Source organism: Panicum virgatum, chromosome 4N (genome assembly GCF_016808335.1).
Source record: "Panicum virgatum strain AP13 chromosome 4N, P.virgatum_v5, whole genome shotgun sequence".
In the NCBI taxonomy this organism is placed as follows: domain Eukaryota; kingdom Viridiplantae; phylum Streptophyta; class Magnoliopsida; order Poales; family Poaceae; genus Panicum; species Panicum virgatum.
The window spans coordinates 12987608-13001172 of NC_053148.1; the positions used below are offsets into that span (position 1 = coordinate 12987608).

The window sequence follows — 13565 nt, forward strand, 5'->3', positions numbered from 1 at the left end:
GTGGCCCTGCTTCCCGCACGACCTCAACACCGGCAGGATGCGATAGACCCGTGGGTGTCGAATAACGCGCACCGCAATGACCCTTGTCAATGGCCAGAAATCCGCCGCCGCGCTCTACTCCTCCCTGCTCCAGAGCTGCATCGGCTCCAACGCCTTCCGGCAAGGCAAGTCCGTGCACCACCGGACAGTCATCGCGCCCTCCGCCTCGCCGCCGGACCTCCACCTAAGCACCAAGCTCGTCATCTTCTACTCCCACTTCGGCGACGTCGCGGCCGCCCGCAGGGTGTTCGACGGGATGCCGCACCGGAGCTTGGTGTCCTGGACGGCCATGGTCTCCGCGTACGCCAAGAACGGGCGGCCCCGGGAAGCGCTGGAGCTGTTCGCGCTCATGGTGCGGTCCGGCACCCGGCCAAACCAGTTCACGTTCGGAAGCGCTGCAAGCGCGTGCGCGGGCGCCCGGTGCGCGCGGAGCGGGGAGCAGGTGCACGCATGTGCAGCCAAAGGGAGATTCGCGGGGGACATGTTCGTGCAGAGTGCGCTCATGGACATGCACCTGCGGTGCGGGTCGGTGGCGGATGCGAGTCAGCTGTTTGCGGAGATGGAGAGGAAGGACGTGGTGTCTTGGAATGCCCTCATCAGGGGGTTTGTGGAGCGCAGTCATTACAGTGATGCACTTGGATTGTTTTCGTCAATGCTGAGAGATGGTATGTTAAACATCTTGCTATTCACTAATGAATAGTTTTGCTTATCTTATGCACCTCACATTATATCTAGTTCCATACTTCCATAGTTCTACTGAAAAAGAAAAGGTGATACACTAATATTAACAAAGTGCTGGAAATGGAACATTTCTTCTCTCGTTCAAGTAGACTAAATGAAATAACTGATACTGCTAAGTGCTGCCCCTCGTGGCCCGTGTTGTAAAGGAAACTACTATTTTTTCTTCTTAATGCAATGATAGGCAGCTCTCCTGCGTATTCTCGAAAAAAATACTGCTAAGTGCTAAATGGCACATTTCTTTGTGGGAACATTGGTGCCTAGATGTACGTTAATTGTTTTCAATGGCTCCTCGCTAATCTCTTCAGTCCACTTTAATTTCTTTATCGTGTATATTCATACTAAGAGGATTATCCGGAATCATGCATGAATTGGGCTAAGCTAAAAAAAAACTATTTCAAAAACTAGTCAATTCAATGATGACCTTCCATGGATTCACCTATATAGGCTGCGGCTAACGTTGCAAAAATAAGAGCTTGAATACCGCTTGTAAATAATCCAAGAAGCATGACCGGTATAGGGACTACTAAGGGGACTAAAGAAACAAGAACAACAACGACTAATTCATCAGCCAATATATTTCCAAAAAGTCAAAAACTAAATGATAATGGTTTTGTGAAATCTTCTAGGATATTAATGGGTTTCATTCGATAATTTGATACCCTTTTGTTTGGATTTCCATTGCCAATCACTCACATCAATAATTTGACAGCAATGCTGCCTGACCATTTCACATTTGGAAGTGCTTTAAAGGCTTGTGGAGCAGTGAGTGTGCTCTCCAACGTGAAGCTAATACACACTTGCATCATCAAGCTGGGTTATCCAGATGACAAGATTGTTACTGCATCACTAATTGATTCTTATGCAAAATGTCGGAGTTTGAGTAGTGCAAGGGTGATATATGACTCCATGTGTGAACCAGACCTCGTTTCATCTACTGCACTGATCAGTGGGTACTCTATGGATAAAAACCACAGCGAAGATGCAATAAAGCTCTTCTGTAAGATTCACCGTAAGGGTTTAAGAATCGATGGTGTTCTGTTAAGTTCTTTGCTTGCGATTTGTGCTAATACAGCATCAATAAAATTTGGGACACAAGTTCATGCATATATGTGCAAGAAGCAACATATGGGTGATGCAGCATTGGACAATGCTCTAGTTGACATGTACGCGAAAACTGGAGAATTTGCAGATGCTAGGCGTGCTTTTGATGAAATGCCCCACCGAAATGTGATTTCTTGGACTTCACTTATTACTGCCTGTGGGAAAAATGGTTTAGGAGAAGATGCTGTGACCCTTTTTGACAGGATGGCGGAGGATGGTGTAAAGCCAAATGATGTGACATTCCTTGCTCTTCTGTCTGCTTGTAGTCACTCTGGTCTTATGAACAAAGGTATAGAGTATTTCACTTCCATGATGAGCAAGTATGGTATCAATCCAAGAGCGGAGCATTATAGCTCTGCTATTGACCTTCTTGCTCGTGGAGGTCAGTTGGAAGATGCATGGAAGCTTGTTCAGAAGATGAACGCTGAACCCAGCTCATCAATGTATGGTGCAATGCTTGGAGCTTGTAAAATACATGGAAATGTGCCTCTTGGAGAAACTGCAGCCAAGAATCTTTTCAGTATAGATCCTAAGAGCTCTGTAAATTATGCTGTTCTTGCGAATATGTATGCAGAGTCATGTCTATGGGAAAATGCTCAGAGGACCAGAAAATTATTGGCCGAAACATCCAGTGGAAAAGAAGTTGGTTGCAGTGTCATATGAGAAGGTTATGATTGATGGAGACGAAATTTCCTAGGTGATGGTTATCTGTCTATTATAAATGCAAAAGACGATGCTGAAATCTGAATCCCCTTAATTGTTCAGGAGCCCAGGTGAACATGAGGCCATACATATTCGAGAAAAAAAGGACATGAGGCCATACACTCATGAGCATCCTCAACTTGCGGAACTCTGAACTTATGAATGCTTGCCATTTCAATTAAACAATAGGGAACTTGTGACTTATCAGCAGCCATCATATTGGTCAATGGTAAAGCACATTCTGTACTCCGTAGTAAAACTGCTGTTTAGTTTGTTTGTTATGCCGTGCCTGATGTTTACTTGTTTAGGTTCCTTTTGAATGCCTATATTGCAACAGTTGGTTTAGTTTGTGATTTGCATCTTTGAATCCTAAATCGTCTATTGTGTTCACAAACTTCATTGTTATTCTGTCTAGTCTTACATCACTATGGACCCGTATTCCCTTTACTTTTTTTTTTGTCAAGTTATCTGCACCATAGGTTTCTATTACTCTTTGGAAACTATGAACAATTATTTGACCAAGAGCCATTCAGGACCTGCATTCTAGATCTGTAGTCTTCTGGAGTGATCAAGATTTTTTATTTAAATTCAAGAATGTTTACTGTTCAGGGCTCATTTTTTTTTTGTAGGATATAAATACGCAGCTAGTAATCAGAGAGCTTTTACCTGCATTGGTAGTGTCATAACATAACTGTATTTTGCTGAACTGATCGTGCTATGCAGGGCCTGTGACGCTTTTATTCTGCTGAATGGCTCACCATGATCACCATCTGAAAAAGGAATCCACACCTAGCCTCAGCTTGTGAGACATCGGCAATTGGCACAATTGGCCATGTCAAGTGCAAGCTGGGTTGTTGTTTAGTGCTGACATCCTGGATGATATCCAGGATCTGGTGGCAGGGGAGGCTCTTTTCCTGGTAAGAACTAGCAGAACTAGCCATTAATCGTCGTTTATTCTTTAAGTAAGAAAGGTTAATATTTTGGTGGAAAACAGGCACCAAATTAGCTGATTCAGGCTGACAATGGTGGTAAAGGTTTAAATTTCCTCAGTTTACCAATACTGCCTCATGTTGCTTGCAGTGATGAGAGTTCAACTACTAGCAGAGTTCTTTCTGTTAGAGTATATTAGGCAACTCCAGCTATGGTAGTTTAGGATTGATGTAATCACGTGATAGCCTTCCTTATCTCTAGGGGAGGTGCCTTGCCCTCCAAACCTTATACTCCTATATATACCGTCCAAGGGGCTCATTGCAATACAATCGACCACATTATACGCATCCTACTTTCCTACATGGCATCAGACGCCTAGGTTACGAGATCCTAACCCTAGCCGCGCCGCCGCTTCCACTGCACCCGCGCGCCCCTGGGGAGATCGAGATTGATCTCTGCCGGGGGCAGCGCCCTCCTAGGATGCGCCGCGGATCCCTCTGATCCGCGCCGCCGTCGTCGTCAAGCACAGCAGAAGGACCTACCTCTTCCCTGGCCGCCCCATGGCGGCGCCGCTCGACGTCCCCGTTGGGTACCACATCGCCATGGGGGCGCCACTGGGCCTGCACGCCTCCGCGTCGTCGTCCCCCTCGGCTCCGCATCCGGATCCGCCCGCCCCGACTCCTACCAGCGCCGCCGCACCGCTGCCATGAGCGCGAGTGCGTGGCTGCGGAGGATCACCGCGGGGACGCCAGGCCACTGCACCATCGGGGCCGGCGGGCCGCCGCACTGCCAATCGACGTCCACGCCGGGCCGCAGCGCTGCCGCCGCCCTCCACCACCGGTCCTCTCCAACGCGCCGCCGTGAGCCTGCTTCCCCTCCTCCCTCAACGCCACGCCGCCATCCGCAAGGTCGCGGTTGCGGGGGCGGCTTCTGGGGGTCGTCGGGCTGCTGCGCGGCCGGAGCAGAGGAGCTGCTCGGGCTGCTCCTGCCCCTTCCTTCCTTTGCCCTCTGGCCAACAGGCGGATGAGGATAAGGTTTGAGAGGGCATCACTTGGTGCACCCGAGATTGTACCCGCAGGTTCGTCTTGATGCTGCTGCTATTTTTTTTCCGATCTAAGATCGGTTTGCGTCGCCCTGCCGTTCGTCTCCGTTCATCATCGACACTCCCGAAGGACGAGGTTGTTGCTGCGCCCTCCAGGCTGCAGCAACGACGTTCGTGATCAAGCCACCCTATCGGTGTCGTCGCCTTTTCAGGCGGTGGCGCCACTCGCCGCCGGTCTTCGTCAAGCAAGCACACGATCCGCCTCCGCGCCTCCAGCCGTTCTCGCGCGGACATCGCCGCCGATGTTCCTGAAGGAAGACGTCGTCGCCACCCCTGATCTGAGCGCGACACTTGTTGCAACCTGCGCCGTCGCCACCCCTATCCTGAGCGTGACCTAAGTCGCAAACCGCGCCGTCTACCTTCGTCATCCGCCGCACCGTCCTGCTGCTATCTTCGGCAAGAAGCTGCTGAGTTTGCGTACTCGAGCACCTCGATGACGCTTCGACCCGCGGCCCCTCCACGGCTTCGACCACGTCCACCTCGACCTCGGCTACTACGACACTAAAGGGCTATCATCTGCATGAGTCTCCAGTCAAAGCTTTCGCACCGGCGTTCCGACTGCAGGGAGATACATCTCCATTGTTCTCCAGTCTGACCGTTCGTGTTGCTACCGCTACAACTGCGGGGGGATGTTAGAGTATATTAGGCAACTCTAGATATGGTAGTTTAGGATTGATGTAATCCCGTGATAGCCTTCTTTATCTCTAGGGGAGGTATCTTGCCCTCCAAGTCTTGTACTCCTATATATACCGACCAAGAGGCTCATTGCAATATAATCGATCACATTATACGCATCCTAATTTGCTACACTTTCTTGTCTTATGCAACATAACAGAGCCTTGGTTTGCGCTGTTCTGTTCTAATTAAGCAGATGAACTGGATGACACCGGCGAAGGGGATAATTCCTCTCCCCACGAGGGCGTTATGGCGCTGCTCTGACCAGGCGGAGGTACCGGACGAGGACCAGACTGGTGAAGGCAGATGGCCAGATGCTGCCAACAGTTATCATTTTTTTTTTGCGGATACCATTCAGAACTTGTTCAGTATTCACACTGTAATTTTTATGAGCGCAATAGGATCTAGGGATTCAGCTTTATACATGGACTATTCTGCACGAACTAACTTGTCAATGTCATTTAGCTACAAAAATGAAGGTTAAGAGTTGCAGTGCTACATCTCCCTCTTTGAACGAACTAAAGTGCTTATCTAAAAAAGGATTGGTTATAGCTGAAGAGCATCACTCTCTGATTTAGTGCGGGTAAAAAAAAATTGCGCCGTTGCCGGGGATCGAACCCGGGTCGTCCGCGTGACAGGCGGAAATACTCACCACTATACTACAACGACTTATTTGTTGGCTTATTGGTCGGGACAAATAACAACATCTTCATTTGGACGGACATACATAGCTGAACTCTGTTCTCTGGCTGACGCATACGAATCACCGTGGCAGACACCTGGTAACCATCAGATTCGAAGAAATCTAGAGCTGACAACACCGTCGGTGCCATCTGCCGTGGAAGCACAGCAAGCGTCCGGTGTGTCTTCGTGCTCCCATGTCGATTGTCGAACCAACTGCAGATTCTCATTCCCCGTCGGTATGTCAAACAAAACACCAACGGGATGCCATCGAAAACAAGCCGGCGACATGGGCAGCATGATCACCACCGTCGATCCCCCTCAACCGCAAGTAACCGCACGACAGGCGACAGCTCTACGTTCATCAAATCATCCCTGAAGACCAATAAAAATCGAGCAAATGAAGCCGCCAGAATGAGAGCTGCAACGCAAGCGGCGCAAAAAAGGCTCTGAACTCTTCGTGCAGGGACGCAGGAACAGGGAGGAGCGAGGAAGAAGACGACGGGACCCGGCGCAGGGCAATACAGCACCGACGCGAGCATGGGCCAGTCTCTGATGAAGCTCTTCTTCGACAACTCCTGCCATAAAGAGGTGAAGGTAACAAACACCACTCCTTTGCCATTGCCATTGCTGCAGACGACACCGTGATTAAGCTCTACTTGTGGCTCTGAATTCTTTCTCGGTTGTTTTTCTGTTCCTTCCCTTGACCTGGTGCCAATGTAGGTTGTGATGCTCGGTCTGGACGCCGCCGGCAAGACGACGATCCTGTACCGGCTGCACGTCGGCGAAGTGTTGTCGACGGTGCCGACGATCGGTAGATTGCTGTAGCTAGATACCGGGAGCGACGCTGCGAGCATGGAGATTGGACAGGCGTTGCGAGTTGACGCAAATGTTGGTTGCTCGATCCCTGCAGGTTTCAACGTGGAGAAAGTGGAGCACAAGAACGTGGCCTTCACGGTCTGGGACGTGGGAGGGCAGGACAAGCTGCCAGGGAGGAGTTCCTGGCCATCGTCAAGGACCCGCTCATGCTCAACAGCGTCATCCTGGTGCTCGCCAACAAGCAGGACATGGTAACTGGCGATCCAATCCGACCTAACCGAGGCACAGAAGACAGAACACGTTGATAGCTATCCAGCTCTCATCTCTGAATCAGACTCTGAATTTCTTTTTCCCCTTTCTTCTTTCTGTTCTGCGCGCAGAAGGGGGCGATGAAACCGGCGGAAGTGGGGCAGCGGCTGGGCCTGTACGACCTCAGGAACCGGACGTCGCGCGTGGTGGGGGCCTGCGCGCTCACCGGCGAGGGCCTGCACGAGGGGCTCGGCTGGCTGGCGTCGACGCTCAAGGACGCGCACGCCTGGGGAAGCGCCGTCCGCTTCTAGCTTTTGGCTTTTTGCCAATAGCAGCTGCGTTGCCGTGCAGAGGATCGAATGCTGATTCGAACTGATTTTGCTCACTTGTGTTCCTGTTTAATTGACAGGAGAATTGCCCATTTTATCGAGCATATCTGCTATTTTTTCTAAAGGAAAAAAAGGGAATGATTTGGCTGCTCGTGTGATTGCAACTTTGCAAGATTGTCGGCAGGGGCCTGATTACATGGACGGCATCTAAGTCGGGTCTTTGTCTGGACTTTGGATAAACATATTTCCTCCCAATCCGTGTATGGATTGGAGAAAATGAACTAAATTTCCACCTCAATCCCTTCCAATACCTATGGATTGAAGGGGATTAATATATTATATATATATCAAAAAGGCCTCAGTGAGGAACGGTGACCAGGCACCCGAGGATTGGGCTCCTCGACAGCACCAGATTTAATTGAACAGAATATTTAGATGCGATAAAGTGAAGAAACAAAGCATCAGCCTAAAGACAATCATATTCCAAACATACACATTCATTTAAGCAAAGCACGCTATCGCAGCAACAGCAGCCCGGCAACATCACAATAGTACCTTCCGTGTAACCAAATCGTAATTGTTTTGCACAACCGTCACTGAAAGACAACAATACAGTACAGTACAAGCCTTAAGCATCGTCAATTCGAAAACATGTCTGGGAACATAAACCCGGGATGTTGTTACGCTATGAAATAACAGAAAGCGGGAATAAGGCCCAGCTTCCTCCTGAATCTGAACCGACTATGCTTCATGTGCTGACAACTCTATGGAGACCTGAGAATCAAAAATAAGGTCTGCGAGGGCGGCGGAATCTGGGGAATCTCCTGCATCAACAAAAATAAACGGGGATGTTAGAAAAGGGAGGATCGAAATCAGTATCTTCTTGTTTCAGATAGTCTACATGCCATGAAGCTGAATAAACAGTTAACAACTCACCCATAGCCATAAGGACTATAACCATATGGCCTCGTGTAGGGGTGGCCATGGTAGGGATTGAAACCTCGGCCGCGGGGCTGCTTCATCCCAGGAACATTAGTCCTCTTTGGTGCCACCTGATGAGAAAAAAAAGGTACTAACGTCAATATGCAAATGTCAATGGAGTAAAAAATGTTAATAGATCGTTAGCTGTGTACTTAGTGAAAGCAAGAAGCACCAAGATTCGCACCTTGAGTTGGCGGCCATGCAACTCTGACTCATTCAGCTTAATAGCTTCCTGAACAGCTTCAACTTCAACAAATTCCACATAAGCAAAACCTTTAGGCTGCCCAAACTTGTCAGTCAGTATTGTCACTCTGTTGACAGTTCCGCAAGAATTGAAGTGCTGCTGTACTTCTTCTGGAGTGCATGCATAGTCAACCTGCACTTGTGATTACACCCAAAGTGAGTGGATTTGTATTGCCAGTTCGCCACACTTCAATAATCAATCAGCTGAAGACAACCATGCAACTGAAATAAGACAACACTGAATCTAGATTTTTGCAGACATTAAATAATTCATGTGAAGCATCTACAAAGTCACTCATAACATTCTTACATTCATAAGTTGTCACTGTTCTAAACGAAAATAGTACATGAGTCACGAGTCAGCTATTCCAAAATATCATATGAGAGATGCTGCACCAGAACTAACTCAAAATTGTTCAGGTGTCACTTTGATTCTTGAAAATCATTCCTATAAACTCCATCTGGGTCAACCTACAGTTTGGTGACAAAAAGTGATGTTTATCCCTACCAAGTCCCAAAACTGATTAAATGATGCTCTAAGGTGGTTAGAAAGTTAGTTAACAAAATGAATCCCACATCGCCACTGCACAACAAACCAAATCGCAGACATCAAAATTGCTTATTAAATTTGAGGGCAACTATTTCAACTATACAGAACATCTACTTTGCATCTGCCAGCATATGGCTGAATGAATGAATGCAACTTGCCAGAAACATGTGCATAATGCTTTACCTCGAAAAGAAACATGTATTTATGCTATACCAGGAGATTCACTAATTACATAGTTGAAGGCCCTGAGAATGATAGACCTAGGCTGTACATGCATAATAAAACAAACTAAATTACAAACCCCCAGTTGCATATAGTCCACAAACATAATATCTAATGACAACAAAGACAAAAGAGTCCATTACTAGCACCAGTCCATAGTAAACACTTACCTATATGAATATCTTCCTAAAACATGATATTTTTTTTATGAAACGAAATGGAGTGTGAGCTTTAGTGAGAGGTTTCTAGGATATAATTTGTCTATAATTTGTCAAACTATGAAACCTTCAATCAGGAGAAGTTCTCTTCAGGGACGCATGACATACAGACATCTATCGTGAAGCACTGGGGCTTTAGCTTAAGCTTATTATAATATGATTTGGCATCCTGCTACGTTTACTGTTTATACAATGCCATGTAGCCATGAAGACATGCCAAAAAAGACACAAAAATACGGTTGGGTTGTTGAGAAGAACAGTGTTCAGAGATCACACAAAGCAAACTAATGGATATAAGTTGTCTTCTTTTAAAGATGGATTCAGAAGTGCCGAAAAGAATGTTTCAGTATGAAAGAGGAGAAAACATGTTGGAAATAATCTTGTCATAAGAAATGTGTAGATGCATCTACATGCATCTATGGGCACAAGTTGTCAAAGTCAAAATGAAATTGACAGCTAGTAGTTTCTAGTGTTAGCTAGAGCATAGCTGTATCTAGAGGTAATCAACTTGAGGTTTACTACTGCAAGGATCAAGAACATGCAGTGAATGCATGGAAGCAAAGGAAAGGCAAAGTTGGTTTTGATCATGAGCTAGAAAAAAACAGTGAACCAGCTAGTACTTAGCTAGCAATGAGCTGTAGGTTTGTATGAAGGTTTGTAAGTCCTATAAAAGGACATGTACCCCTCATGTGTTGAGTATGTGTGATATAGAACATGAGATATAGAGCATATAGAGCTTGATTGTGAAGATCAAGCTAGAGTGTGGTAGTGCTTGGTTGTGAAGATCAAGCAAGTTGTTCTAGGTTGTGACAATCTAGTGTGTTCCATTGTGTGTAAGCTTGTAGTGTGAGGCTACAAGATTAATATAGTTTTTTTGAGTGATCTCTCATTCTTCTTGTGTGTGTTCAAGATAGTTAAGAGAGTAAGGAAGGAATTGAGTGATTTGATTCCGACAAATTAGCGTGACAGTGCAATTCTGTCCAACAAAACACAGATACAAAATAGCAGAAGAAACATCAAGAGTAAAATCCCAACAGGCAAAATATCAATAGAAGCATACAATGATTACAGTATACTCAGCATAAATGTGAGGTCAAACTTACATGTCATGCCTATGAACCGTGCCAGTAAATGGCTAATGATATCACGCCACATCAGTACCAGGAATGTGCCTGACATGTTCTCTGCTGGCTACCTTGGGGGATAATTCCTAGTCTATGATATCATTTTTCCTCTCTATCTTTTCTTTTTTTCTATACATTTTTCTTTACTTTTTTCAAATCATTTTTTCTGATTTTCCCCATTTTTCTTTTCTTTTTTCAAGAATTTCTTTTTATTTTTCCTCTTTTTCTTCCCCCCATTAAGCTAACACTAGAACTTGTGCCGAGATTCAACCAGATGCCAAAACTTTGATTGAAAGGCTTGATGACAGCAGACTAACCTGCGACCATTGCCATTGCACAATCAATGCAACAGAGAAAAAAAGGAAATAGATAAAGATAAAGGAGACAAATTTATGATTTGTATCATTAACATACAGTAAGACTAAGACAGTCCTGTTGTTCAATGAAATGGAACTTTGCAGCAGGAACTAAAAATAATATAACCCTCACATCGAAATAAGATTTCTAATGGAGCCTGCCCACAGAGACATACTCTATACTGAAAGTGATTAAAAACAAATACAAAAACAAGAAAATCATTATTAAAACCCAAATATTATATTTTTAAATAGTCAGCACATGAATATCAATTTTATATCTTTATTTCGAAAAAACATATTCTGGTAACGAGGACCAAAACGTGAATCGTCAGAGATACGCAAAGCCATAGGTATAAAATATTGAATTGTACATTAGTCCTCTTAAATTATATAGAGGGAAGAGAGATAAAACTTACATTTCCAACGAATACTGACCGAGCATCCATCTCCTCTTTGTTTTCAGATGTGGTTGCATTAGGATCTACACCTACAGAAAAAGAACAATCATTGTCTGGGAGAACTAAGGAATTAATGTCTATATATTTATCTTATTACAAAATGCAACAAACAAATGCTAAGGGCCTGTTTGGGTAGGGGATGATTGGGATCCAAATACATAGGGTTACTAAATCCAAAAGTTTACGACCAATTGCACATATGTTCGTATTCCAAACATGCCCTTGTGTATGGACAAACTCCAAAGGTGCTAAAACAGAAAGCTGAGGTTATTGCAATGGAAAATAGAGGGGATACCAAATACAAAGTAATCTCGGAATTTCATCATCATGATGAGCCTTCTAGACCCTAAGTGACAAGGAGACCATGATAACAGAGTGGGGTTGACAAACATGATGGGAAACAGAGATGTATGTCACAATCACCCATCTCACACCGAGCCTATTAAACACAAAACTACCCAACCAATAATTTCACCTGGTAACATTATGTGCTCACATCCATGCAGAAACCAGAACAATCAACCTAAACAACAATCACATGGCTTCTAAAACAACCAGCAGATTCCCAAGTACTGATAATCAGATACAAGTTAATAAATATCACAGCCCACCCTACTATAGATAAGCAGTAAAACCATGAAGCAACGAGAACGACCACACCACATCATAATACCATGTACAAGCAGCAATAAAACCGACCACAGTCCACACCATGTGTCCACGTCACATCACTTCTAACTCAACCTGCCAATTCCCAACTACTGATAAGGAGATACAAGTTAAGACAAATTTCCCAACCACCCTGCATTACTGCCATGTCCGCACATCAACGAAAACAAGCAGCCCAGAGCATCAAATTGCTGCCTAGTCCCAGTTGAACCAGCTAATTCGCAACTACAAACAAGTATATGCAAGGCAACAACCCTACTTCAGATGCGGATCTTGCCACTTCAAGAGGAAAAGTAGCGCACACGGGGAGGGAGGGGTCCCGAACCTTGCATCTCCTTGGCGACCTTGGCCTGCATCTCGCGGAGCGCGGCTGCCTCCTCTTCCATCTCCTTGAGGCGGCGCTTCATCTCGTCGAGCTCCTGCAGCTGCGCACGCGAGCACGGGTCAGCACAGCAGCTAGGGTTTGGGCGGCGGGGGCGCGGAGTCGAAGGGGTGCGGAGCGGGACCTTGGCGGCGTCGTCGCCGGCCCCGGACATGTCGACGTCCTCGCCGTCGACGGGGATCTCCTGGCCGTACACCTCGTGCTCCTCGTCCTCCATGGCCGTCCGCGCCGGCGTGCGAACTCGGCTGCTAGACGAGACCTCTTCTGATGCGGTACGGTTCGCCCCAATCCGGTTTCAGGAGGGGGATGGATGGGACTATGGGAGGACTCGGTGGAGGCGGGGATTAGCCGATTAGGGAAAGAGTCGGGTCCTCGCGGGCTATATAGGCCGCTGCGGGAGCGTGTCGGACCAAAGGATGGACATGGACTAGGCCTGTTAGTACCGAACCGATCGGTTCGGTTCCTCGGTTCTCACAGAAATTCGGTTCCTAAAAAACAGGAACCGATCGGTATTTTATATAGTTAAGAACCGAACTATAGTTAGAAAATTCGGTTCTCGGTTCTAACCGAGGGACCGAAATCTCTGAAGACGGTTGGGGACGAGCGCCGGCCGGAGCTGGGAAAGGCACTCCTCCACGCCGGATAGGGTAGCCGGGCAGGGGCTGGCCTGCGGCAGAGGTGGCCGGGGCCAAGGCAGGGGTGGCCGGACACCAGCCGGCAGCCGGCAGCCGTGACGCGCTCGCAGAGTCGCAGGAGGGCGGGCGTCGGACGCGGAAGCCGAGCCTGGGTGCGGGCGGTGGCGGCTTGGGCAGGGACCGACGGCCTGGCGACGGCCTTGCCGGCGGGGGTTGGGGCGGGGGCTGGGGCGGGGGCGGCGATGCAGCTTGCCGGCAGCCCGCGGCTGGCGCGGTCTCGACCCTGGACCTGAAGCCTGGAGGCCTCGAGCAGAGGCGCTCGTCGCTCGGTGGGCGCCGGGGCGGGGCGGGGCGGC

The 13565-nt window shown here is 47.2% G+C and overlaps 2 protein-coding genes, 1 non-coding gene and 1 pseudogene across 5 annotated transcripts; 2 read left to right on the plus strand and 2 right to left on the minus strand.

Annotated features, from left to right (window-relative positions):
• The first annotated feature begins 76 nt into the window (after positions 1-76).
• Positions 77-2544, plus strand: LOC120669148 (pentatricopeptide repeat-containing protein At3g20730-like). Its single transcript, XM_039948947.1, has 2 exons — positions 77-704; positions 1490-2544. Exons 1-2 carry the CDS (start codon positions 77-79, stop codon positions 2542-2544), a joined length of 1683 nt encoding a protein of 560 aa, XP_039804881.1.
• LOC120669754 lies at positions 2544-7516 on the plus strand (annotated as a pseudogene).
• On the minus strand, positions 5888-5959 carry TRNAD-GUC. The gene has a single exon. It is a non-coding gene; the product is annotated as a tRNA-Asp (tRNA).
• Positions 7517-7847: 331 nt separating the features above from the next.
• On the minus strand, positions 7848-12935 carry LOC120669753 (polyadenylate-binding protein 2-like). Of its 3 annotated transcripts, none has more exons than XM_039949601.1 (6): positions 12699-12935; positions 12518-12617; positions 11482-11552; positions 8534-8725; positions 8305-8420; positions 7848-8192 (listed from the first exon to the last, which is right to left on the minus strand). In XM_039949601.1, exons 1-6 carry the CDS (start codon positions 12789-12791, stop codon positions 8150-8152), a joined length of 615 nt encoding a protein of 204 aa, XP_039805535.1. In that variant the 5' UTR covers positions 12792-12935; the 3' UTR covers positions 7848-8149. The 3 variants fall into 3 exon arrangements, with proteins under 3 accessions (XP_039805535.1, XP_039805536.1, XP_039805534.1); XM_039949602.1 differs by having other exon boundaries at positions 12518-12611; positions 12699-12933; XM_039949600.1 differs by having other exon boundaries at positions 12518-12934.
• Between the last annotated feature and the right edge of the window lie 630 nt (positions 12936-13565).

What these genes read in the sequence shown, in the direction of transcription:
- LOC120669148 (XM_039948947.1), top strand. Translation starts at nt 77, where the DNA reads ATGACCCTTGTCAATGGCCAGAAATCCGCCGCCGCGCTCTACTCCTCC. An exon ending in TTCGTCAATGCTGAGAGATG is followed by an intron (nt 705 to 1,489) that starts GTATGTTAAACA and finishes ATAATTTGACAG; the next exon opens with CAATGCTGCCTGACCATTTC.
- LOC120669753 (XM_039949600.1), bottom strand. Translation starts at nt 12,791, where the DNA reads ATGGAGGACGAGGAGCACGAGGTGTACGGCCAGGAGATCCCCGTCGAC. An exon ending in GGTCGCCAAGGAGATGCAAG is followed by an intron (nt 11,553 to 12,517) that starts GTTCGGGACCCC and finishes CTTTTTCTGTAG; the next exon opens with GTGTAGATCCTAATGCAACC. An exon ending in TGCATGGCCGCCAACTCAAG is followed by an intron (nt 8,421 to 8,533) that starts GTGCGAATCTTG and finishes TTTTCTCATCAG; the next exon opens with GTGGCACCAAAGAGGACTAA.